This window comes from Haemorhous mexicanus, chromosome 22 (genome assembly GCF_027477595.1).
Source record: "Haemorhous mexicanus isolate bHaeMex1 chromosome 22, bHaeMex1.pri, whole genome shotgun sequence".
In the NCBI taxonomy this organism is placed as follows: Eukaryota; Metazoa; Chordata; class Aves; order Passeriformes; family Fringillidae; genus Haemorhous; species Haemorhous mexicanus.
The window spans coordinates 1,078,335-1,100,595 of NC_082362.1; the positions used below are offsets into that span (position 1 = coordinate 1,078,335).

At 54.0% G+C, this 22,261-nt stretch overlaps 1 protein-coding gene across 2 annotated transcripts in view; it reads left to right on the forward strand.

Moving 5' to 3' along the window:
• CALN1 (calneuron 1) overlaps positions 1-22,261 on the forward strand; it is a 156,022-nt gene that overhangs the window by 21,431 nt on the left and 112,330 nt on the right. The window contains exons 1-2 of one of the 2 annotated variants that reach the window (XM_059866032.1): positions 5,120-5,389; positions 20,930-21,054. In XM_059866032.1, coding sequence (XP_059722015.1) covers positions 20,937-21,054 — 118 coding nt within the window. In that variant the 5' untranslated portion in view covers positions 5,120-5,389; positions 20,930-20,936. Of the gene's footprint in view, positions 1-5,119; positions 5,390-20,929; positions 21,055-22,261 lie in introns of those variants that run through there. The other variant, XM_059866031.1, reaches the window with a different exon arrangement.

The following is a 22,261-nucleotide window of genomic DNA, read 5'->3' on the forward strand; positions in this document are numbered from 1 at the left end:
ATTTGAGATCCTGAGGCCTCTTTATTCCTGATGCCCCAACATTTGTAGGTTTTCCCTGCATCCATCCTCCTCAGCCTGTGAACCCCTGCCTGCTCCCAGTGCAGAGAGGGAAGGAAGGAAGGGAAGGAAGGGAAGGAAGGGAGGAAGGGAGGAAGGGAGGAAGGGAGGAAGGGAGGAAGGGAGGAAGGGAGGAAGGGAGGAAGGAAGGAAGGAAGGAAGGAAGGAAGGAAGGAAGGAAGGAAGGAAGGAAGGAAGGAAGGAAGGAAGGAAGGAAGGAAGGAAGGAAGGAAGGAAGGAAGGAAGGAAGGAAGGAAGGAAGGAAGGAAGGAAGGAAGGAAGGAAGGAAGGAAGGAAGGAAGGAGATCTCTCCCCAGCAGGAAATTTGCCCATTAACACCCCAGACACCAAAGCCTCAATGGAGCCCTTCCCTCAGCTCAGATGCCTCTCCCTGATGGGAAGTCTAAAAATAAGCACATTCTCCACAAACAGATTAAAGATGTTGAAAATGAAAAGCAACAAAGGCTGGAGAATGGATGAGTCACTAAATTACAGGGCTATCTTTCGAAGAGCAAAACAAACCCCAGAGAGCCCCCCAGCCCTGGCTGCTGAAATTCCTGCTGGCTTTGGGGCTGGGCTGGGGCTCTGCCCTCGGCTCAGTCTGTGGGCTCTGAAGGGTGAAACCTCACCCACTTCTGCTCCACTCTGTGCCAGAGCTTCTCTGGGTGACCAGAGGAAAGCCAGCCTGCCCAGCTGCAGGAACTGGAGGTGCTTTTCTCTCCCACGTGGGCATTGCTGGGAGTTTTTTGGGATAACCCCCCTCACAGGAGCTCCCGGGATGAGGAGCCTTCCTGCAAGGGCTGTAAGCAAAAATTCCTGTCCACAGAGTGTTCTCTGGCCCCAAGATAGCCACAAGTGTTTGAAGTCACTCTGGGAAAAGATCTCTGTGGGTGTCACTGCATGTTTGTGCCTTTAGATAACACAATTAAAGGTTTGGGATCTTCCCCCTCCCTCAAGGTCTCCATTCAATGAGCTCCACCAGGGTGGACTCTGTTGCAAAGCTGCAGCTTTTTTAGCATTTGCAGATGAGCTTGAATCAAAATGCTGGCATTTGAGGCAGCAGGAAAGGGGCTGGCCTGGTGCCAAAGCTGTGCCTACATCAGATGTTTGCAGCCAGCCCCAGGCTCTGGGAGAGGCTGCAATGAGCCCTTGGATCCCACGGACGGTGGGGCTGAGGTGCTGCTGTGCCAGCCCTGCTGCTGGGCTGTGGCTGCCCTCCTCGGGGCCTGCAGGGCTGCAGGGTGCCCTTCTGCCCAGGAGGAACCCCAGGGTGCTCTGGGTTCTAAGGGACTTCAAAGAGATCCAGAGCCACCCCTGCCCTGGGGACACCTTCCACTGCCCCAGCGTGCTCCAGCCTGGCCTGGGGCACTGCCAGGGCTGAGACAGCCACAGCTGCTCTGTGTCAGGGCCTCACCACGCTGACATGACCCCCAGCACCCTCGTTCATCCTTTCTGTGGCTGCAGGGGGACCAAGCCCAGCAGCCTGGCCCATGTCCCTGGCCCGCTGCGGCACCGCTGCCTCACTCCCGGCCCAAAGAACCCTTTGATCCATAAATCCATGGCCTGAGCTGGCAGCTCCAACAAAAGCTGTGCCCAAAGATCATCAATCCTGGAGCAGAGCTCACCCAGCAGTGATTTAATCTCAATATTCCATTCTGAAATGTGCTAATTAAACTCCAGCAGAAAGCATCCAGTGCAGAAGCGAGGTGGAGGAAAAGGAAAAATAAAAGTTTCTCCTGGAATAATTAAGCACCATTAAAACATGAAAATCCAGGCTAGGGAGCAATTGTACTCCTTCCATCAAGTGTTTCATCAGAAATAATGGGGTGGAATTAAGCAATACCAAAAAGGTGGGCTGGGGGTTGGAAAACCTCTCCCACTCAGGATGGGAAAGGCTCCTGAGCCCTCCCTGGGGACAGGACAGTGGGTGTTGCCCAGGACATTCCAAACTGGAGTGGGCAGAGCCCCCTCTGAGCACTGTGGGGAAGGAAGGATGGCAGACCTCCCCCTGCCAAGAGCCTTCCCGATTTTCTGGGCTTTTCTTTCCAGAGGGTCATCCCTAATGGAGCAAAGCTCTTTAATCCCATTGAGGACTTTCTTCTCTGAGGGACCTTGAAGTTTGGCCCTCCAGGCCTCCTGTTTGGCTAAGAGGGATCTCTGAAAGCCACACAGCTCTCCCGGAGCCATAGCCTCGTTTGCCCTGCCTCCCCTTGGACACCCAATTTATTGCTGCTGCTCCACAGTCCCTCACCCCTCGCTGGGCTCCAGACCCCAAACCAGGACCCTGCCCTGCCCTGGAGGTGGCTTTGCTGGGCAGCTCCCCACAAGCTGGATGGGCCCCATGGAAGGAGCCTGCCTGGAGAGAGCAGCTCCTGGGGAATTCAGCAGGTGCCGGTCACCCTGTGGGAGTGACACCCCACAGTGTCCCCAAGCAAGAACAGCAGCCTGCCCTGCTGCCATCACTCACTGTGGCACTTCAAGATTTTCTTGGCTCTGCTGTATCATTTCCAGGAGTGTATTCCAAACATCCTGGGGCTGATTCTCAAGGAAGCCCCATACTCCTGGAGAGCTCCATCCCCCCCTCAGCCCCAGGAGAAGCTGAAAACCAGAGGGTTTGGAGTGATCAGCTCTGCACTGTAACAAAGAAAAAAGGGAAAGGAGCCATGGGCTGCTTTGGTGATGTGGACACGACCTGGAGATAGCGTGGATCTCTTTGGGGATTAATGAGCACTTGGTCCTTTCAGAATTTTTAATAATAAATATATTGGCCTAATGGATTTTCCAGCTACTGTTTTCAGCCACAAAGGTTGGGACCTTTTTGGTTAATGTTTTCCAGAGCTGAAGGAAAGGAAATTAGCTAAAGGCAGGGAATAACTTTCCCAAATGAGGAGGTTTGCCCCCATTTATTCACATAGGCAGTCCAGATGGAGAGGAGGGAGCTTGCAGGTGGATGTTTTCTCATGCATCAAGGGAAAAAAATAGGAACGAAAAGTAAAAGGTTGGGATTCATCTGCATCTCATTCTGATGGAACAACATTTGGTGCCATCAGTCACCTTCCACTGCTGGTGCTGAGGGCTTTGCTCCTGGAGCAGGGATTATCTTCTCACTGAATGCCAATAACTTCATAAAAATGGTAAAACTCCGGGATGTAGCTGAGCCCTGATGGATTATAAGGGACTTGGATCATGGCTAAATTCCTGAATCGCTGTACAGGCAATGTCCAGGCAGTGGGAGAGGGGCAGTGGGATGCAGAAATCCCCTCCTGGGGCAGGGCAGCTGAGTTGGTGGAGGAAAATGAGTTGAATATCAGTGGAGATGGGGTTTCTATGGGGTTTATCTGCACAGGGAGCAGAGAGAGCCAAAATCCCTCTGCCCCCAGGTCCTGAGCTGCAGACCATGTTCCTTCTGATCCCAGTAAATCCCAGCGTGGGGAACACGGTGACCCACGAGGCTGAAGGGAAGGAGACAGGAAGGATTTTACATCAGAAAAGTACAAGGGAGACAAGATGTGAATTGAACACCTTTGAGCCTTAAAATCGGCACTCTGCAGGCTTTGTTTGATGCACACACGGCTGTGGGAGTTGCTGGAGATGTCTCTCCAGGTGTCTCTCCAGGCTCCTTTCCAGATCCAATTGAGGCAGTTTGAGCCATGCTGGGTTCCCATCAGAGCCTCTCCTGCAGTCAACTGCTGTCACAGCACAGCATCTCTGCTTCTTTTCAGCCCAAATTAGTTTCAGTCAAACTGCCCCTGCTGGGAGCATCCTGGCCCAGCTGTCCCCGGGATCAGGGGCTGTGCTGGTGCCAGGCAGGGATCGAAGGACTATGAGCCTCAGGAGCATTCCAACAGGAGCTGGGCAGCCAAGCCAGCTCCACTGAGTGCTGGTACCAGCTGAAGGTGACTGCAGCAGGGAAAAGGGGAGATGTGGCTGGGAGAAAGTCACTCCTGCAGGCACCTCCTCCTTCCCAGGACAGAAACCCAGGCCCCTTGGATTGTGATGTGGCTGTGCCAGTGGGGCCAGGCAGGCTGGGGGCCCTGGGCGCAGGCAGAAGCACAGTTTGTGCACGCAGAGCACAGGACACACCTGCAGGTGTGGATTCTTCTCCTCCACTGCTGCTGGGCAAGACCAAGAAGTCCAAGGCCATTCTGGCCAATATCAGCAATGGTGTGGCCAACAGGACCAGGGCAGTGAGGGCAGTGACTGTCCCCTGTGCTGGCACTGCTGGGGCATCTCCAGTGCTGGGGGCAATTTTGGGCCTTTCACAAGATAGACCCTGAGGGGCTGTGGAGTGGTCCAAAGAAGGGAGCAGAGCTGGGAAGAGTCTGGAGCCCCAGGAGCAGCTGAGGGAGCTGGAATGGGGCTCAGCCTGGAGAAAAGGAGGCTCGGGGGGGCCCTTGTGGCTCTGCACAACTCCTGCCAGGAGGGGACAGCCGGGGGGGTCGGGCTCTGCTCCCAGGAACAGGGACAGGAGGAGAGGGAACGGCCTCAGGCTGGGCCAGGGAAGCCTCTGGGGGGATTTTGGGGAAATTCCTCCATGCAAAGGGTGGTCAGGAACTGGCACAGCTGCCCAGGGAGGTGGTGGAGTGCCCGTCCCTGGAGGGATGGACGTGGCACCTCGGGACAGGGATCACTGATGGGCTTGGCAGTGCCGAGGCAATGGCTTGACTTGATCCTGGAGGTCTTTTCCAACCAACGATTCCGTGCTTCTAAAAAAGGAACCGGCGGCTTAACCCCCATCCCTGCCGAAAGGAGATCTGGAGACGCGACTTGCCGAGGGTGTCGGCCCCCCAGGAGCGGCTCCCTCCCGTTCATCGGGGCTCTGCCCTGCCCGGGGCTGGGGCCGGAGCCGATCCCTGCGCGCAGCATCCCCGGCTGGGCTGGAGATGGGGAGGAGGGGGCGGCCGGCGGGGAGCACGGCGAGGAAGGGGTTAGCGGGGGCCGCGCCGCAGGGCTGCCGGCGGAGGGTGGTCCCTGGCCGGGCCGGGGGAGCGCGGAGCGGCGCGGCGGGGCTCGGGCTGCGCTCGGGGCTGCGGGGGCCATGGTGCGCTGAGCCGGGGCTGCCGCGCCGCGCCGCTCTCCTCCTCCTCCTCCTCCAGCATCGCCTCCTTTCAGTCCAGTTCTTCGCTTCTTTGATTTGATTTCATCCCTTCGCTTGATGTTTTTTTTTTATATATTATTTTTTTCTCTGTCTCCGCCATCCCCACCGCCCAGATCTCTGTGTGCCTCCTCCCTCCATCCTCCTCTGAATAACTCGTCTGGGAGCGATCTGGAGGGGCGGGGGGGGACAGTGGAGCCGACCAAACCTGTGGCGGAGGAGCCGGCTGGTGGAGAGGTGAGTGAGGAGGTGGCGAGGATGGGGAGCTCGGGCTGCCCCCCGGCCGGGCGGGGACGGAGGGAGGGCTCGGAGGGAGCCGGCTGAGCGAAGGCAGCGCCCTCCCCTCCCCGGCTCGGGGGCACCGCAGCTCCACCGGGAACCTGTTGGGGCTTCAGCCAACGCCGCCAGCCGGCTCAGACGGGCCGGCAGCCGAGCGATCCCCGCGGGGGGAGCCGCGGAAGGCCGTGGGGTGCGCGGGGGGATGCTCAGGATGCTCATCCCCTCCCCTCGGTGCCCGGATCCGCGGCCGTGCCCCTCGCCGGCGGTGTGCGGCTGTGGGCGCTCACACGCGTGTTTGTGGAGTTGCCATGGAGCGGCACAACAGCACTTTGGCTGCCCAGAAAACCTTTTTAATTCGTTTCCTGGCCCCCTGCTCGTCCGTAGCGGGTGATGTAATAAGAGCTCGGTGTCTATGCGGTGTCCTGCTCTCGGGGAGTCGGACACGGGTGGAGATCCCAGATCCTGGAGCAGAGGGACCATCCGCCATCTGTTTGAATGGATGGATCCTTACGAATCTGTCAAACCCAACAAATGTACTTGACGGAGGAATTCGGCCCCAAACACCTCCTGATGCCGCTGTCGGCAACCAAAATGCTCCCGGGCAGAGTCGCGCCCGACCCTCGCTGCCTGCTCGGAGCCGTGCTGAGCCCAGCCCCGGCTGCTTTCAGCTGACTAAATCACCAGGTTCGACACCTGATTTGCAGCGCTCTCCTCCTGCTTCCCCCCTCGAGCAGCCCCGGGGCTGCAGCGGGGCGGGCTGGGGCTGAGCCGGCTCCTGGCCGAGCCGTTCCGCGGTTACTCAGCGGCTCCTCAGACCTTTCCCACCCACCAAGTTTTGTTGTTTTCCGTGGAGCAGCTGCCTCCCCCTTAGCGCGGGGCGCCTGGTGAGCTGTGTCCCCTCCCGGTGGCTTTGGGAATGTTGGAAGTCCTCGGGACACGGATGGGCTGCGCCGGGAGATGAGAGCGGGACGGGTGCTGCGGTGGGCTCTGGGTACTGGAGGAGAGGTGTGTGATCCTGGGTGGCTCCAAGGGCTCGCTTGACTACAGGAGGAGCTTCCCGTAGCCTGGGAAATAGAATTTGCCCGTTGAGCTGTAGAATTGCTGCACAAGGCCGGCAGCGGCACAGGACTGGAGCGCCCAGGTTGCTAGCATCACGTAGGCAGCTGCCACCAAAATGACACACTTGATTGAAGGCCAAAAGAACCCAATACGTAACTGCTGTGATTAAGCTCCATATGATGCCTCAGAGCAAGTAAAAACCCCTCCTTCATCTCATCTTGCTTGTAACGAGATAGCCGTTGCAGGCATCTCATTTGGGTCATGTTGTGGCTTTTGGGGGATTCTGGGGGGGTTGTTTTGGGTCGGTTTTTTTTTTGCTTCTGGCTGTACACACCCATGACTTGCAGCAATCTGCACCTCCGCGATGCCCCCTGAGAGCCTGGGGCTGTAGGTGTGCTGCTAGCTGGGAATACAAATCCGAGCAGGTAAGAGCTCCCGATGCCATGTCTTTATCAGGGAATTTTCCAGCTGGCCTCCTGTGGGTCTCTGCATGCTCCCTTTCCCCCGGAATGCATGTGTGGGACTCTGTTCCCGGGAAGGGTTTGATGGGGGTGCTTCATCCTTTCAGTCTGGAGAGTCTCGGTGGGTGCTCGGCTCTTTGTTCAGAGGATGCTCCGGACTTGTAGCCAAATCCTCTCTGCACTGCACCTGTGGATAAAGGCTCTGCCCGGAGGGGTCTGCACGGCTGGGGCACAATCCCAGCGGGAAGTGAGGGAGAGCAGCCGGCTCCTGCTCGGGGTGAGGCTCCCGGGGGTGCCAGAGCTGCAGGGCTCTCCCCTGGGGAGGGTCTGTCCTGCAGGAGCTGCGTGCTGCTCCTCCATCCCTCGGGAATGTGCAGAGCTCTCCTGCTTCTCACAACGCCTTCCCTTGAGTTTTCGGTGGGGCCGGGGGATTTCAGCAGGGAACAAAAGCGCTTCGGGAGCAGCTCTCTGCCATCGAGCACCAGGGCAGAACTTGGCTTGCAAGGAGAAAATACCCCAAACGGAAACAGAGCAAAAGGCACAAAGGGTAATTTAACCCCAATCTCTTTCCTGCCTGCCTCAGCCGTGTGGGAGCGGGGCTGAGCCTTGTTCCCCCTCCCTGGCTCCATTTCCAGGCAGGTTCTGTCCAATCAGGGTGTGCTGGAGGGTTCTGCTGATGCAGCCGATCCCCTCCATACCACGGCAGCTCTGTAACTATAGATGGGTTTAGAAACAGCATTTTGGGGGCTGCTTGTCCGGACTTCCCTGCCCCAGCCCCGTCCCATTGCAATGGCCGGTCCCGTGCCGCTCCCTCTGCCTCCCTGAACGCTGCCCCTGTCAGTTCAAAGCAATGCAACTTTCTCGTGGTATTTCTTTTGAAATGTCCTAATTTCTAAGCAAAATCATGGCTTGACCCGTGCAGTGATGGTGCCGTGCATGTTTTGTCTTCCAGAGTTGTTGTAAACTGAGCAAAATGCGCATTGAGAAACTCCTTGGACTAGAAATACCCTCCACCATCATTTTACATCTGTGCTCTCAGAGCTTTTATTGATTTGGGATGAAATATGGCAGGCAATCTATGAGGAGATGCAAATTCAAACAGACAGAGCCTTTTCAGAAAATGCTGGGAATGTCTGAAGGGTCTGAGAGCATTCATTGTAGCCAGGTGCCTTCCTGAGGTGAACTGAGAGGGTTTTTGAATGTTGTGTAAAAAGACCAAGTCAGTTTTATTCAGTTCATACAGTCCCCAGCTAATGAGGAACTGGGAATTGATCATATGGCAGAGCTTTGCCAGGCTGGGGAGGCTTTAACTGTGTTTTTAACCTGAGAATGTGGTTAGTGTTAAAAGTCTGAGGCAGAAACTCAAGTAAATCCTGTGTATTATGCAATAGTTCTTGGGCTATCATGAAAAAAGGGCAATAGAAACAAACTGGTTTATAGGTCTGCTTTTAATTAACTGCAGCCTCCTTCGATAAAAGCACTAACATGTGAAAGTGGTTCTCAGAATAAAGACATTAAGCAGTGGTAATAAAAGCCACAGTCTGAATTTAGTCTGTTGAACCTGGAGTCCATGGGAAGGACCTGGAGGATGTAAAGAAATTCAGGGGGTGGTTCTAAAAGTGCCCTCTCATTCCTTGAAGTTAACATCAGCTTGTGGAGGCTTGCTGGGCATCCTTGCATTTGCATTTTTACAACAGGAGAAAAGCAAACCTGGAACATCTGCACTGAACCCTGTCCTCAGGTCTGTCCCTCAGACATCTGCACTGAGCCCTGTCCTCAGGTCTGTCCCTCAGACATCTGCACTGAACCCTGTCCTCAGGTCTGTCCCTCAGACATCTGCACTGAACCCTGTCCTCAGGTCTGTCCCTCAGACATCTGCTCTCCTGCCCTCAGGCCTGCCCTAGCTGGGCCTTCCAGGCCCCTTTTTGGTCCTGGATCTTTCCTGGCCCTCCCTTTCCCAGGCACTACCCAGCATTTCACCTGGCTGGAGGGGTTGGGTCTGTGTTGTGCTGTGCCTGGAGCCATTCCCTGTTGAGCTGGCATCTCTGCAGTTTTGGTGGCTGTCCCTGGCGTGGGGACACTGCTCAGTGGTGTGACAGGGCCCAGTGGGTTCATCTCTGAACCCCAGCAGTGAGTGATGCCTAGTGGAGGAGCTGGTTTGGAGCTCTCTGAGCCCATTTCCTCATCCTCCTGTATTCCCTGCCTTTGCCTGAAGTCCTTCCCTGCAGCAGGGCTTTGCTTGCTCAGGAATGCAGGAAGGTTAAAATGTGAACAGGGCTGGGCAGTGGGGCTTGCCTGTGGTCACTGGGTGTCCTGCAGGGTGGCTGGCACAGGACACAGCAGGGAGGAGGACATCTGTGTGCATCTCCTCTCCCTGGGGTCTCTTTCTCCTGAATGCTGGAATGTTAAACCAGAACGTGAGGCAGCCTGAGGAGCTGAGATTCATTCAGTGATGGGAAGGGCTCTACTGGTGTCCTGCACAAATCCAGCTTGGCTTCCTCCATGCCAGCCCCCAGTCCCGGGGTCTGTGCCCTGTTCCTGCCCAGGGCCTGGCTCTGCAGGGCTCAGGGGGCAGAGGCTCCCGGAGCTGAGGAGCTGCAGGAGCCTAAAGAGGCTCTCTGCCCCTCAGGCTGTGCAGGGCTCAGCTGTTTGAGACCCCTCCTGCCAAGCCTTGGGCAAACAGAGGAGGAAAACCTGGCCCAGGTGAGCCCTGCTGGTGCTGCCAGCCTGGCCCAGCACAGGAGCTGAGGTGCTGATGCCTCCAGGGACACTGTGACCCCGAGGGCAGGGCTGGAATACCTGCCTGTGTTTCTGCTGCTAATTTGGCAAATGTCCCCAAGGGTTTGAGGAGTGTCCAGAGGCTCCCAAGGATGTCACAGTAAAGTGTTCCTTGGGGTCTATTTATTCATTCAGGTCAGAGACTCTGCTCTGACCCCTTTTAAAAGCAGCACTTGAGGAGAAATGGCCTCTCCTTTTCCCCCTGGATATCCCTGACCTCTCCAGGGCAGTGATTTCTCCTCAGCACATCAACCTTTATGCAAATGAGATTCCAAAGAGTTGATCAGCTCTGCCAGGTATTAAGGTTGGGAAGAGCCAGCCCAAGAGCAAATCCCAGAAAAAACAAGAAAATGAAGTCTCTGTAGCTGTTTCCAATTAGCCAGTGCCTCTGTTTCTCCTGGTGTTTCAGGAAGAAACATGGAAATCTCAGAGCAGAGCTTGTTTACAGAGTGCTTGTGGCTTCCAGGCCCAGCCAGCATCAGATTTCTCTTGTACGTTCCCTTCAAATAAAGGCTGAAATAAAAATAAGGATGCTGTAATTTGTGCCACCCCGAGAACCCAACACAGCTCCAGCAGGAAATGATCCCTGGGGTTCCTGGAACAGCTCTACTGAATCTTCCAAGGAGCGGGAGCTTGCAGGGAAAGCAGCACAGCCTGACCCTGTTCTCCCTGACAGGAGCTGGTGGCTGGGGAATCAGGGATGGTGAGGGGCTCCAGCATGGGCTGGGGCCAGGGAGTGCCCAGAGCTCCGGGGTTTGGCCCCTGGAAAGGGCCCAGCGATCCCAGTGACCCCACACACAGCAGTCACTGGGATCACTGCCACAGGAGGGGATGGGTGGGTGGATGGATGGGTGGATGGATGGATGGATGGATGGATGGATGGATGGATGGATGGATGGATGGATGGATGGATGGACGGACACACACACACACAGACCACCTTTGGCAGCAGTGCTGTGTGTCCAAGGCAGGTGTCATTCCCAGTGTCTGCAGGAGCGGAGCCATTGGCACAACAGTCCGTGCAGTCTTTGTCACCACAGCCCATCCCTGGGGCAGTGACAGCCAGCCTGGTGGCTCTGCACACTCTGGGTGGGACAGGTCTCCCTTTGGGTCTGCTCACCCTCTCCCAGCAGCCTGGAATCCTCCTTGGATCCCCTTGAATCTGGGCCATTGCGTCTGAGGACACTTTTCCAAGGAAGCTGCTGGCCCTGGATGTTTGCAGGGGAAGAGCTGGGAGTGGATCTTGGCTGGAATCTTACACCACAATCTCCCCCAGTTTACATAAAATTATTCCAGTGTTGGGGTTGCCCTGGTCTCTAATTCCTTTCTGCTCATTTCTGTGTATTGGTGGCTCCAGTCCTCCCAGATCCCAGGGAATTTTCTGTAGGAACCATCAGCCATTGCTTTAAAAAATAACCCTCACCAGATGTCCCAAAGCCTCCTTTAAAGATGAGGTCTGGCAGAAGTCAGATTTATTGGGAGCAATTAATTGTCCTGCTAAGAGCCCTCAATGTTTTGGCATTTCATTAATAAGACGTAATCAACCACCAGGCTATTTGGAGTGTGTTACTCTGTCAGATCCGCTGTTAATTGTCTTTATTTGATAGATTTCATGTTTATAATTACTGGTGTGTGACGCAGGGTGTGCTCTGAATAATCCATTGTGTATTGTTTTGTGAACCAGGGTGCTGGGGGTGCCAGGAATCGCTGCTGCTTATGTCTCCAGGGCTGATTTATGCCTGGCCAGGGAGGGAACTGGACAGGAGGGAATGAACAGAAGCTCAGAAAAGTCCCCTCTGGCCAGGCTCAATGAGCAAACACCCAGCAGCTGTGAGTGGAGGAGAAAAGGGTTCAGCAGAGCAGGGAAATGTGTTAGAGATGAGTTATGGTGGGGGTGACATTTCCTCCCTGCTTTGATGTGCTCCTCAGCCCAAAGCTCTGGGATATTTATTTTTCTTGCTGTCAACAAGGACCTCGTTCCCATTATTTAATTCTGAGTGATCTCGTGTTGTACTCAGGGAAAAAAAAAAAAAAAAAAAGGGCTGAGTATTCCAGAGAAAGAGAATTGGGATCTTTTTGTGAGTGAGCAGCCAGGACTGTGGGGTGGGGTCAGTGTGAGGGGCTGGGTGATGCCCCAAAGCCTCTCCGGCACCCCTGAGCTGCCCTGGGTGCTCAGCTGAACCTGCTCCTGCTGGCTTTATCCACACTGGCTTCTGGAGAAGCTGATTTCTGGGAAGGGGGCCAGGAGGAGCCCCCTCTCCATGCTGCAGGGATCCCTGGTGGGCACAGGCTGCTCCTGGCTCCTCTTACAGCACCAACAGGAGGGGCTGGGCAGGGAAATGGGGCTGCAGGTGGGCTGGAGTGCTGTGGGACCCAGCAGCTCCAGCAGCTCCTCCCAGGGCAACCCCTCCTGGGTTTTAGGGCCCAGGAGGAGCTCAGAGCCTCCATTGTGGGAAACAACCATCAACAGCCCCAGATTTTCACCCTTTAACTCCACCAGCATCTTCCAGTGAGGTGCAAGGCTGGATGTGTCCCTCCTGGCCAGGCAGGTGTGTCCCTCCTGGTCACACAGGTGTGTCCCTCCTGGTGACACAGGCCATGTCCCCCCTGGGATGTTTGTTCCAGAGGCTGATCAGCTTTGCCACATGTAGTGGTTTTAGTTTGTCTGTTTGAGATTTTGTTAATTTTTAGATTTTTTGGTTAATGTACTAATGAGTGTGGTGGGTTTAGTGTTGGTTAATTACAAGTGTATTTACTTTTTCTTGTGAGGTAGGATTAGGAGAAAGGTCAAGTAGGTTTAAAACTTTAAAAGGGTATAAAGAAAAATGTATTCATTGTAACTAAAAGGAAGAGTAATAAGAATTAGAACAAAGTGTTTAGAACACTTTTCTTCTTCTCACAAAATTTTTTTTATTGATAATGTAAAGAAATAAAACTTAAAATTTTAGTTTACTATTTTTAGAACAGTCTTTCTTTAGTTTACTTAGGGAGAGAAGTCTGCCTCAATTCCCAATGTGCAGGTTCCTTCAGTTTCCCTTCTGCCCAGAGATTTGAGAGGTTTTGGTAGCCTGTGTCAGTTTCCTCTCCTAAATCCTTGTCACCTGAAAAAGGCTTTTTTTGGGGACCCTGTGTGATGGCTGTCCCTGGTGTTCTGTCCCACAGGAGGGAATGGGAGGCTGGGCCTCCCCAGGGATAAAACTTTCATTCCCAAACTGATTTTTTAATGTTTTCAGGTGAATTATTAGAGGGGAGAAGAGATTAAAGATTTTTTTGGTTGCATTGCTGCCTTTCTTTTTTTTTTTTTTTTTACTTTATACCATCAACTCAGAAGCTTCTCAAACCTGGAAGATGGATTTTTTTTTACTAATCTTGGTTAAACACAAGTGGGGGCAGCAGCAGTGACAGAAAGTGGAAAAGGGCAGCAAAAATCTGGGGATGTCTGCCTGCAGAAGGTGAGGATGAGTCTGGGAGCTGAGGTGAGAGGAAGCACTGCTGAGTCAGCGCTGCTGGTTCATTAATGGGGCACTTTAAACCTGTTTGCCGTGGAGAGGGCCTTTGTCCCCTTGCCAGTGCTGCCCTTGCCCTGGGGACAGACACGGAGCTATCAGGTCCTTTCAGTCCTCTCCTTCGAGCTCAGGATCAGCCCCAGGCACGGCTCAGAAATGGCAAACAGCAGCTCCGATGGCTCTGTCCCTGCTCTCTCTCCCAGGCAGCTCCCAGACAGAAATGCTGGCTGTGATTCCCGACCCGGCACCCCCAGCTCTCCCTTCCTGCCTGAATTCAAAGCAGCAGCAGTTGTGTCAAGATGTGCTGTCTTTTCAAGTGCCCTCCCTCTGCTTTTTCATTTTGAATTTATTGCAGAAGGTGGGAAAAAACCCCAGCACAAAACCTTCTGAAGCTCCAAGGGCTTTGTAGCTCTCTAGTGTGGAAGTTTGTGGCTCCTGAGGTGCTGCACATTACATGAGGTTGTCACTCAGATCTTGTTTTCTGCCTTGCAGAGGATTTTTTTTTCTTCCCAGTTACCTCTTTGAATGCTGAGAATGATCTGTTTGAAGAGGTTTTTTACCCAGCGATCACCATGAGGTGCTTTGTTGTTGGCATCCCAAGCCAGGTGTGCCAGATCTGCATTTCTTGCCTGAATCAGAGGAACATTTCCTTAGGCTTATGCCAAGAAATGATCAGATAGAGCCCAAATGCCATGAAGGTATGCCAAGGGCACGTGGGGATGTGATGGGTCAGGACAGGGAATGGTCCCTGGAGGTCAGTTTGGATTTTACCTGGATCCCCAGCAGCAGATGTTCAGTGAATCTCACGAATGTGGGTTCAAGTCTCGTGCTTGCAGTCCATAAATCCTTGTGAAAGGTGAAATTTGTCTGGATCCATTTGCTGAAAATATGTGTGGAAAAGCCAGATCTAACCTCTGACACCCAGCCAGTGAAGGGGGAGCCCTCCTGTGTCCCAGAAGAGCTCTCAGAGGGAGCTTTGGGACTCACTGCCCTCTCAGCCCAGCCTGAGCAGATCTTGCTCCCAGCCCTGCCCAGAGGGTCCAGTGCCCTGTGCAGGCTCAGCAGGAGCCTGTTCCTCTCTCACCTGTTTATAAATATCCCAAATGTGCCTTCCTGGGCTTTGGGCTCTGAGATCAATACAGATTGGGATCAGTAGTCAGCAATCACAGGCTTCTACAGGACTGTCCTCCCAGGGAGGATCTCTGGTCTATTTTGGGACCTTCTCTTTAAAGAACCAGACTTTATTTTTCCCCATCCCAAGGCTCCTTCCAAGGCCACTTCTCTTGGTTTGTAGTACAGACCAAGCCTGAGCCTGCTCTCAGCCCTGACTCTCTTCACGCTCCTGAGCTGAGCCTGGTTAAACCAGACCTGGGCAGTTCATACCCTTCACACCTTGCTGAGCTCTGCTCCTCTGAGCTCCTCTGGAGCCAGGAGGAGCCTTTGGAGCCCTGCAGGCTCTGCCCTGGCCAGCTCAGGCTCAGATTGCACTCCAGGTGCCAAGTTTGTGCACAAAGTAAATTAAAAAGGGGGGAAAAAAATCCTTAAAGCTATTGTTAGCACAGGGAATGCAGGTGACAAGGGACAAAGTGACTCTTTCCAGCGCACGGATTTTTTCTTCCCTGAACTGGGCTGGCTTCAAAGCAACCATGGGGATTTAGTCCAGCTCAGCCTCTCCCCTGGCAGAGGTTAAGCCAGGCCTAACCATGCTGTCACAGCCTCCTTAGAGAGAGAGGGAAGCATGGACAGCACCATGGAAAAGGACCAGAAATAGCAATGGAGCCTCTCTGGGAGGTGTCCCCTGGCTGGTGCCTCATGGAGTGTCAGATACCCCAGGGTGACACCAGGCTCTGTTTGCTCTACTGTCCTTTGGATCCAGCTGGGTCACACAGCCTCCCTCTGAGAATGGTGGCAGTGCCTCAGGCCTGGGGAAAATGGGATCATTTCCTCCAAAGTGCCCTCTCTGCTTTGCTTTAGATGTTCAAACATTGCTGTGCCCAGGGAGAAGCATCTTCAACAACATCACTTCATTTGATGAATTTTTAAAGGGTTTAAAAGTGACCTCAGGGACTTCCCAGCTCCTGTTCCAGTTTCCTGACTGCTCCCTGGATTTTCAACATATTCCTGGATTCCTTTCAGCCCTGAGGAAGGGCTAGGAGAGCAAAGCTTGTGCTGGTGCTCCCCTCCTGTCCTTGGCCATCCATGGAGGGGTGCTTCCCGTTCTTCCAGCTCAGACTCCCTCAGCCCAGCCTCTGGCAGAGCTAGAAATCTCCATTTTATCCTCATCCCACTTTTCCTCATTTCTGCCTGGTCTGTTGGACACCACAGGGCTCAACATCCAGCTTGGGATCCTGCCAGGGTGCTCCCAGCCCCTGGGATCCATGGAATACCAGCGCCATGGGGAGGGCAAACACGGGATTCTGGCTGGGTGGGACATGGGCGGGACACAAGGCAGTGCCAAGGAGGTTGTGTGTTCCACGCCTGAGGCTGGAAAAGCAGGACTCCCCAGGACAGATTCCCAGGCACCCTTTGGGCTGCACTTGAGAGACAGAGGAACAAGGAACCTCTTCTGAACTGGTGACCAGCCAGGAGATCCAGGATCAGCAGAACTGGTCCCAGTTCTGTCTCAGAGATGGATCCTGGAACCTCGTGGTTAATGGTCCTGTTGGGTTTCGTGGGCTCTGAGCCTTTTTGGGAAGCGCAGCACACGGCCTGGTGAGGAATGGGAGCCACAGACATGTGAGCACTGTGGAGATGGCTTTTTTTTATCCTGATGGAATATTGCTATGAAAATCTTCTAAATTCCACAAACATGGCTGTGCTGAGAGGCAGGAGTGGGGCTGGCAGGGCACGATGGGGGTGGGAGCTGCTGGGGGACCCTGGGGACAGTGCACAGACCTGGTGAGGGCTCTTTGAGTTTCTGGGTTGGAAAAGCCAGGTGTCTGCTAAGGAAGGCAGGAGCCTCCCTTGAAATGGAAAATATAAACCCCCTCCCTCTGAATTATTATAATTCTGAAATTAAGGGGCTCTCAGGCAAAGATATGGGAAGAGGAATAACAGTTGTTTATTAGGAAAATTAAAAATACAAATGCAGTAGTACAAACAACAAAAAAACCCCACTGCCAGAGTGAGAGCAGTCCCTGACCCCTGTGTGTCAGGGTGGTGGCACAGTCCCATCCCAGGGGGGCTCAGGCTGGTGGCACAGTCCCATCCCAGGGGGGCTCAGGGTGGTGGCACAGTCCCATCCCAGGGGGGCTCAGGGTGGTGGCACAGTCCCATCCCAGGGGGCTCAGGGTGGTGGCACAGTCCCATCCCAGGGTGTGTCAGGGTGGTGGCACAGTCCCATCCCAGGGGGGCTCAGGGTGGTGGCACAGTCCCATCCCAGGGGGCTCAGGGTGGTGGCACCGTCCCATCCCAGGGGGGCTCAGGGTGGTGGCACAGTCCCATCCCAGGGGGGCTCAGGGTGGTGGCACAGTCCCATCCCAGGGGGGCTCAGCCCTCCTGCAGTGCCAGCTGTGGTTCTGCTGGAGCAGGGATCCTGCACAAGGGAGGAGTTTTCCTCTGCAGCTCCAGGGCTGCTGGAGATGGGCCTGCTCTCCCTCTGGGAATGCAGGGCAGGAGAAAGCTGCTCCTCTGGGAATGCAGTGGCCAAAGGCTGCTGGGCTGTTCCAGGTCAGATTGGATCCAGGTAGGAATGCTTGGCTCCTCCCCTGGGTGGAGCATCTCCCATGGGATGGTGGAATTTGATCAGCCCTGCAGGGACACTCAGTGGCCATGGACAGCAGAGATCTCCTGGAGGGAGGATTGGCTGTGGGAGAGATAAAGAAACCTGCCCCATGAACAGCAGAGAACTGCCCCAGCTCTGACTGAGGGTGACAGAACACACACCCCCAGCTAAATCTTTCAACCTGAGACATTGAGGTACCATGGGGAGATCGCCACACACTTGGTGAGGCGTTCTTTGAGGGATTTCTGGTTCAATGTCAATGATTTGGTGATATTTTTATGATGTTATCCAAGGGGATTGCACTGCTCCTGAATCCCCACAGTGTGTTAGGTTCACAAGGTCCTGGTGGAAAATGTGTCTGTGCTGGAGAGCCAAGCCCAGCCCAGCTCCCTGCTCAGGGGCTGCTGGGCAGCTCTAGAGAAGGGGCAGGAGCCCCAGGGCCACCCTGAGGAGAGGGCACAGTGCTTAGATGGAATATTTGGAGAGGTAAAATGCTGCCAGTGCCCTGCTGCTGATGGTGCCAGGTGCCACCATGGGTATGGGGCCAGCAGCACGGGGATGGAGGTGCAGCATGCTCCAGGGTGGTTTGAGTGTCCCAGGGGTCACTGGGCACTGGGACCAGCAGCCACAGGGAATCTGCAGGAGGTTTCTGTGTTTCTGACCTGTCCATTGAGGCTGCATTCAAAGTGAGCCTGTTCCAAAATCCCAGACTGGCCTGGCTGGGAAGTACCCACCCAGTGCCACCCCTGCCACAGGCAGGGACACCTCCCGCTGTCCCAGGCTGCTCCAGCCTGGCCCTGAACACATCCAGGGATGGGAATCTCAGCCTGGAGCAGTCTGGCTGTGCCAGGACAGCCCTTTTATCCCAGACAGGCACTTATTCTCATGAGCTTTTATGGATCCCACCCTCAAGGGCTTTCCCACCTCGGTGCTTTGGAGCTCTCCCCCACCTGCCCCTCCTGGACCCCTTTTTCCTGTTTTCTCCCCATTTCAGGCCTGGCTTTGGCTGCAGGTTCCTGCCTGAGGGTGCTGAGTGTTCCTGAGGCACAGCTCCACATCCCTGGGGGCCTCTGGCATGGCGGCTGGGCCCCCTTGGAGCATCCCTTGTTAGAGCTGAGAGGTGATGGATTCCAGAGGCTCTGCAGGGTTTCTGCTGAATGATGTTACAGCTTTAAAACCCTAATATATCTGGGCAGCAGAATTTAATCCAGGATTTCTCACTCCAGGGTATCACGGCTCTCCTCCAGCACTAAAACACACTACAGGATCCAGGTAGGAGCTGATTTTCAGCTCTTCAGCCCTCAGGGGAGAGGCATTGTCATTTTTTTTTAATGTTTGGGAAGCCAAGGCTGCGAAAGTGATTCCAGGAATGCTTGAAATCCATGGTGTGCTGCTATTCCATCTGTGGCTGAGCTCAGGGGGTGCAGGGCTGGGGTTTCCTTCACCCAGGGGCTGGGCCAGGGGTGCCAGAGCCCAGCCAGCCCCATGGGCTCACTGAGTGTGTAGGGCAAGCTCAGCCCGGGGGGAGACTGGAACTCCTGTCAAGTGATTTACAAATTCAGTGTAATTGCTTTTAGTGGTTCTTGGGGCTGTCCAAGGGTTGGACTTGATGCCCCTTGTGGGTCCCTTCCAACTCTGTGCTTACTCTGGGGGGTGATTGTCCCTAGAAAACAGGAGCTGGTCACTGCCTGAATGGTTTGTGGTGGGCCTGGGAACAAATGAAGGTGGTGCAAAGGGTTGGAAGTGTCTCTGCAGTGATAGCAGAGCTGGCATTGCCTCTGAGTGTCCCTTGGCCAGGTAGAATTCTCATTTTAGTGCTGAGCAGGTGTCAGAGGGAGCAACATCTCAGAGTGAAACCCATGAATTGGCAAGGGCTGGGAAATTACAGATGTGCTTAATGAAACAGAACCCCTTGTTTATGTTTCTGATGTGCTGCTGGAGCAAACTGGCTCCCAAATAAAAATACTTAAAACTACGATTAGGATTTATTTACATAATTACTGCCAGGGAAATTCCTGGAGCGTGCTGAGCAGTGCAGGAGGAGCCTCCTGCTCTCCCTCTGTGCTTGCCTGTATCTCCAGGTTGGTTTGTTCCTGGGGGGTCTCTCAAAGCTCTTCCCATCCCAGGGAGCAGGAATGTTTTTGTTCCCACTGAATCCATCTGTATTGTATATATTGTGTGTATTTGGGTTATTGGCTGAGGCACAGCCAGACCATCCTGGAGCTGCTGGCTGGAGCAGCATTCCAGAGCTGACACCTCCTCCTGGGCACAGGACTTGGCACAGCAAGGGTGGGCTCTGAGCAGCCCCTGCCCTGTGCACTGAGAGCCCTGGTGGCTTTCAGAGCCACTCCCAGCCTGTCCTGGCCACCTCCAGCCCCAGGCAGTCCCTGGCCAGCTCTGAGTGCCTCTGGGGACTCTGCTGATTTATTTCTGCTGGAAATGTGCAGCCCAAAGCACAAAAGGCCTGGGATGAGCTTGTGCTGATTGAATCCAGCCCTGGGCATGAGAAATCTTCCTCTTAATATTTCAATTGACTTTGGCAAAGTCGCCTCCTCCTCGTGTCTCCTAAATCACAGGGTGAGTGCTGCTGACAGCGATTCCCACTCCTGTCTGGGCAGTGCCTGCCCTTCCCTGGGCTGGGACCTGTGGGGCTTGCAAACACCTTCCTGCTCCAGCCTCCCATGGAGAGGGATTTCTCCTCAGCTCTCAGACTTGGGAGATGGGAATGTTCTTTGTGGGACCCTGCTCCAACATGGATATTCTCCTCTCAGTGGGGTCTGCAGTGACAAACACCTTGCTCAGGGTGGTTGGCTGGGCCTTCTGAGGGGGCTGCATGCTCCAGGTGGGGTCTCAGGGGTGCCAGACCCTTCCCTGCCTTTGGAAGTTGTGCTGCTGGGCAGCACTTGGGGCTGCCCCTGTATCCCTGGCAGTGTCCAAGACCAGGCTGGACCCAGGGCTTGGGACAGTGGAAGGTGTCCCTGCCATGGCAGGGGTGGTTCAGGATGGGCTTTAAGGTTCCTCTCCAACCCAAACACTCCACAATGCTGTAACTTGTTCCCTGCAGTTATTACCAAGGCTGAACTCTGCAGGCTGAGTGCTGGCCAATCCTGTTTTCCTAAGGCTCCACTGCTCTGGCTCCCTTCACTCCCCTCCAGCAGCCAGAGGCAGCAGCTGCTTTGCTGTTTGTTCCTTCAGCTGCTGCCTCAGAGCCCAGCTCTGAGCTCAGCCCACCCCTCTCACACCCACCTGGGCTGTTTCTCCATCCCTCTCGGGTTCTGAGTTGCTGGAATGGCTCCCCAGGTATCAGAAAGTCTCTTTTTTCCCAGCCCCGCAACCAAAGAAGCCAAGATTCCTCAGCTCTGCTTTCCAAGGTTGTTTATTTTCTCTTATCCATTCCATTCTCTCTCTGCCCTGCTGAGGTCTGTCCAGCAGGTCGGGTTGTGGCACAGTCCCTGCCCTTGGGGTGGTGGTGGCTTTTTATACTAAGAACTGTGTGTACTTTATTTACAATAATTTCCCAATCCCTATCACCTGTGTTAGACAGTCTGTCTCTGCTCTGAACCAATCCACAAGTGTCACCATCACAGCAGAAGAGGGAGGACAAGAAGGAGAAGAAGGACAGGACACACCCAGATTGCTCCATCTTGCCTCTTGAACCCCCATTCTAAATCCCCAAAATTCTACTTTTCACCCTGTGGCAAATTCACTATCATTCCATTCAAACCTTTGTGGCTTGTAACTCTTCACATAAAGTTGGTAATTGTTTCCATGGGCTAAAATGGAAGGCACAGGGGTTTCTGACTCTGTGCCAAGGTCTCTGAGCCCCCGGCAGGGTCTCGAGTCCTCCAGGGCAGTCAGAGCAATGTCCTGGGTCCCGACACAGCCCCTGCTCCTGGCCAGTCTTTGCTCCATCCCATGAAACAAAGGCAGGTAACCACAATGACCCTCTCTTTTCCCCCTTTGGTGGCAGGGAGAAGATGCCATTCCACCATGTGACAGCTGGCTTGTTGTACAAGGGCAATTACCTGAACCGCTCGCTCTCGGCCGGCAGCGACAGCGAGCAGCTGGCCAACATCTCTGTGGAGGAGCTGGATGGTGAGTGCTGCTGGGCTGGGCTGGGCTCCCTGCACCTTCTCCTGCTACAGGGAGGCAGCTGGGAAGTTATTGTATTTGCAGGGATCCCCATGGCAGGAAGGAATGATGAATCTGACTTCATGTTCTCAGAAGGCTAATTTATTATTTTATGATGCTATATTATATTAAAGAATGCTAAACTAAACTATACTATAGAATACAGAAAGGATACTTACTGAATGTTAAAAGAAAATAATGAAAACTCCTGACCCTCTCCAGAGCCCTGACACAGCTTGGCCTAAATTGGCCAAGGAGTGAAAACAAGTCCCAGCAGACTGCAATGGAACAATCACCTGTGGGTGAACAATCTCCAAACACATTCCACATGAGCACAGCACAGGAGAAGCAAATGAGATAAGAATTGTTTTCCTTTTCTCCGAGGCTTCTCAGATTCCCAGGAGAAAAATCTTTGGCAAAGGAATTTTTCAGAGAATGTGAGTGTGACAGGAAGTGGGATGGCTCAGCAGATCAGGGACACAGAGAATATCCCTGACCAAAGCTGTGTTGGGAGCTGTGGAGTGATTTTAGTCTTAGCTTTTGTCCTTCTGCAGCTTTTTGAAACGTTAAGCCTGCATTTTATGGGGAAAATGAGAAAATTTAGGGTCATACTGCCCCAAAGGTCTTTAGCCTTCCTGAGACCCTGCAGAGCTGAGTCTGTTCTTCCCACCGAGTCTCAGTTGCTTTGAGGCCTTCCCAAAGGGAGGTTCCTCTCCATGTTTCAGTGTAAGAAGATGCATGGAGGTGGCTTGTGGCTTAAGGAGATGGAAAGAGCTTTAAAATTCCATTTTCCAGATCAGTGGTAGGGAGCACAGAGCAGCTTTAGTCTGGCACAGGCCATTGGGAAGGTCGTCCACATGTGCTGTCTGGAGGATCCCATCATTTCCCCCTGGAAGCTGCTGCTGTTAATCCTCTCTGCCCTTGCCTGGGATGTGTGGCCAGGTAGAGCTTCAGGTCCCCATCAGGGGGGAAGGTCTCTTTTGTAGAGGATTTGTGGCTTACCAGGGTCATTTCTGAGTTAAATGATTAGAGTTAATGTTGTTGAGTATTGTGGAATGAATTGGAGCTCTTGGTTTGCTCTCCAGTGGTCACTTGGTACAAGCCATGGTCACAAACAGGGGCCTCCATGGAGAACTTTTTGAGGGAAGGATCAAGGGAAGGGTGCAAAGTG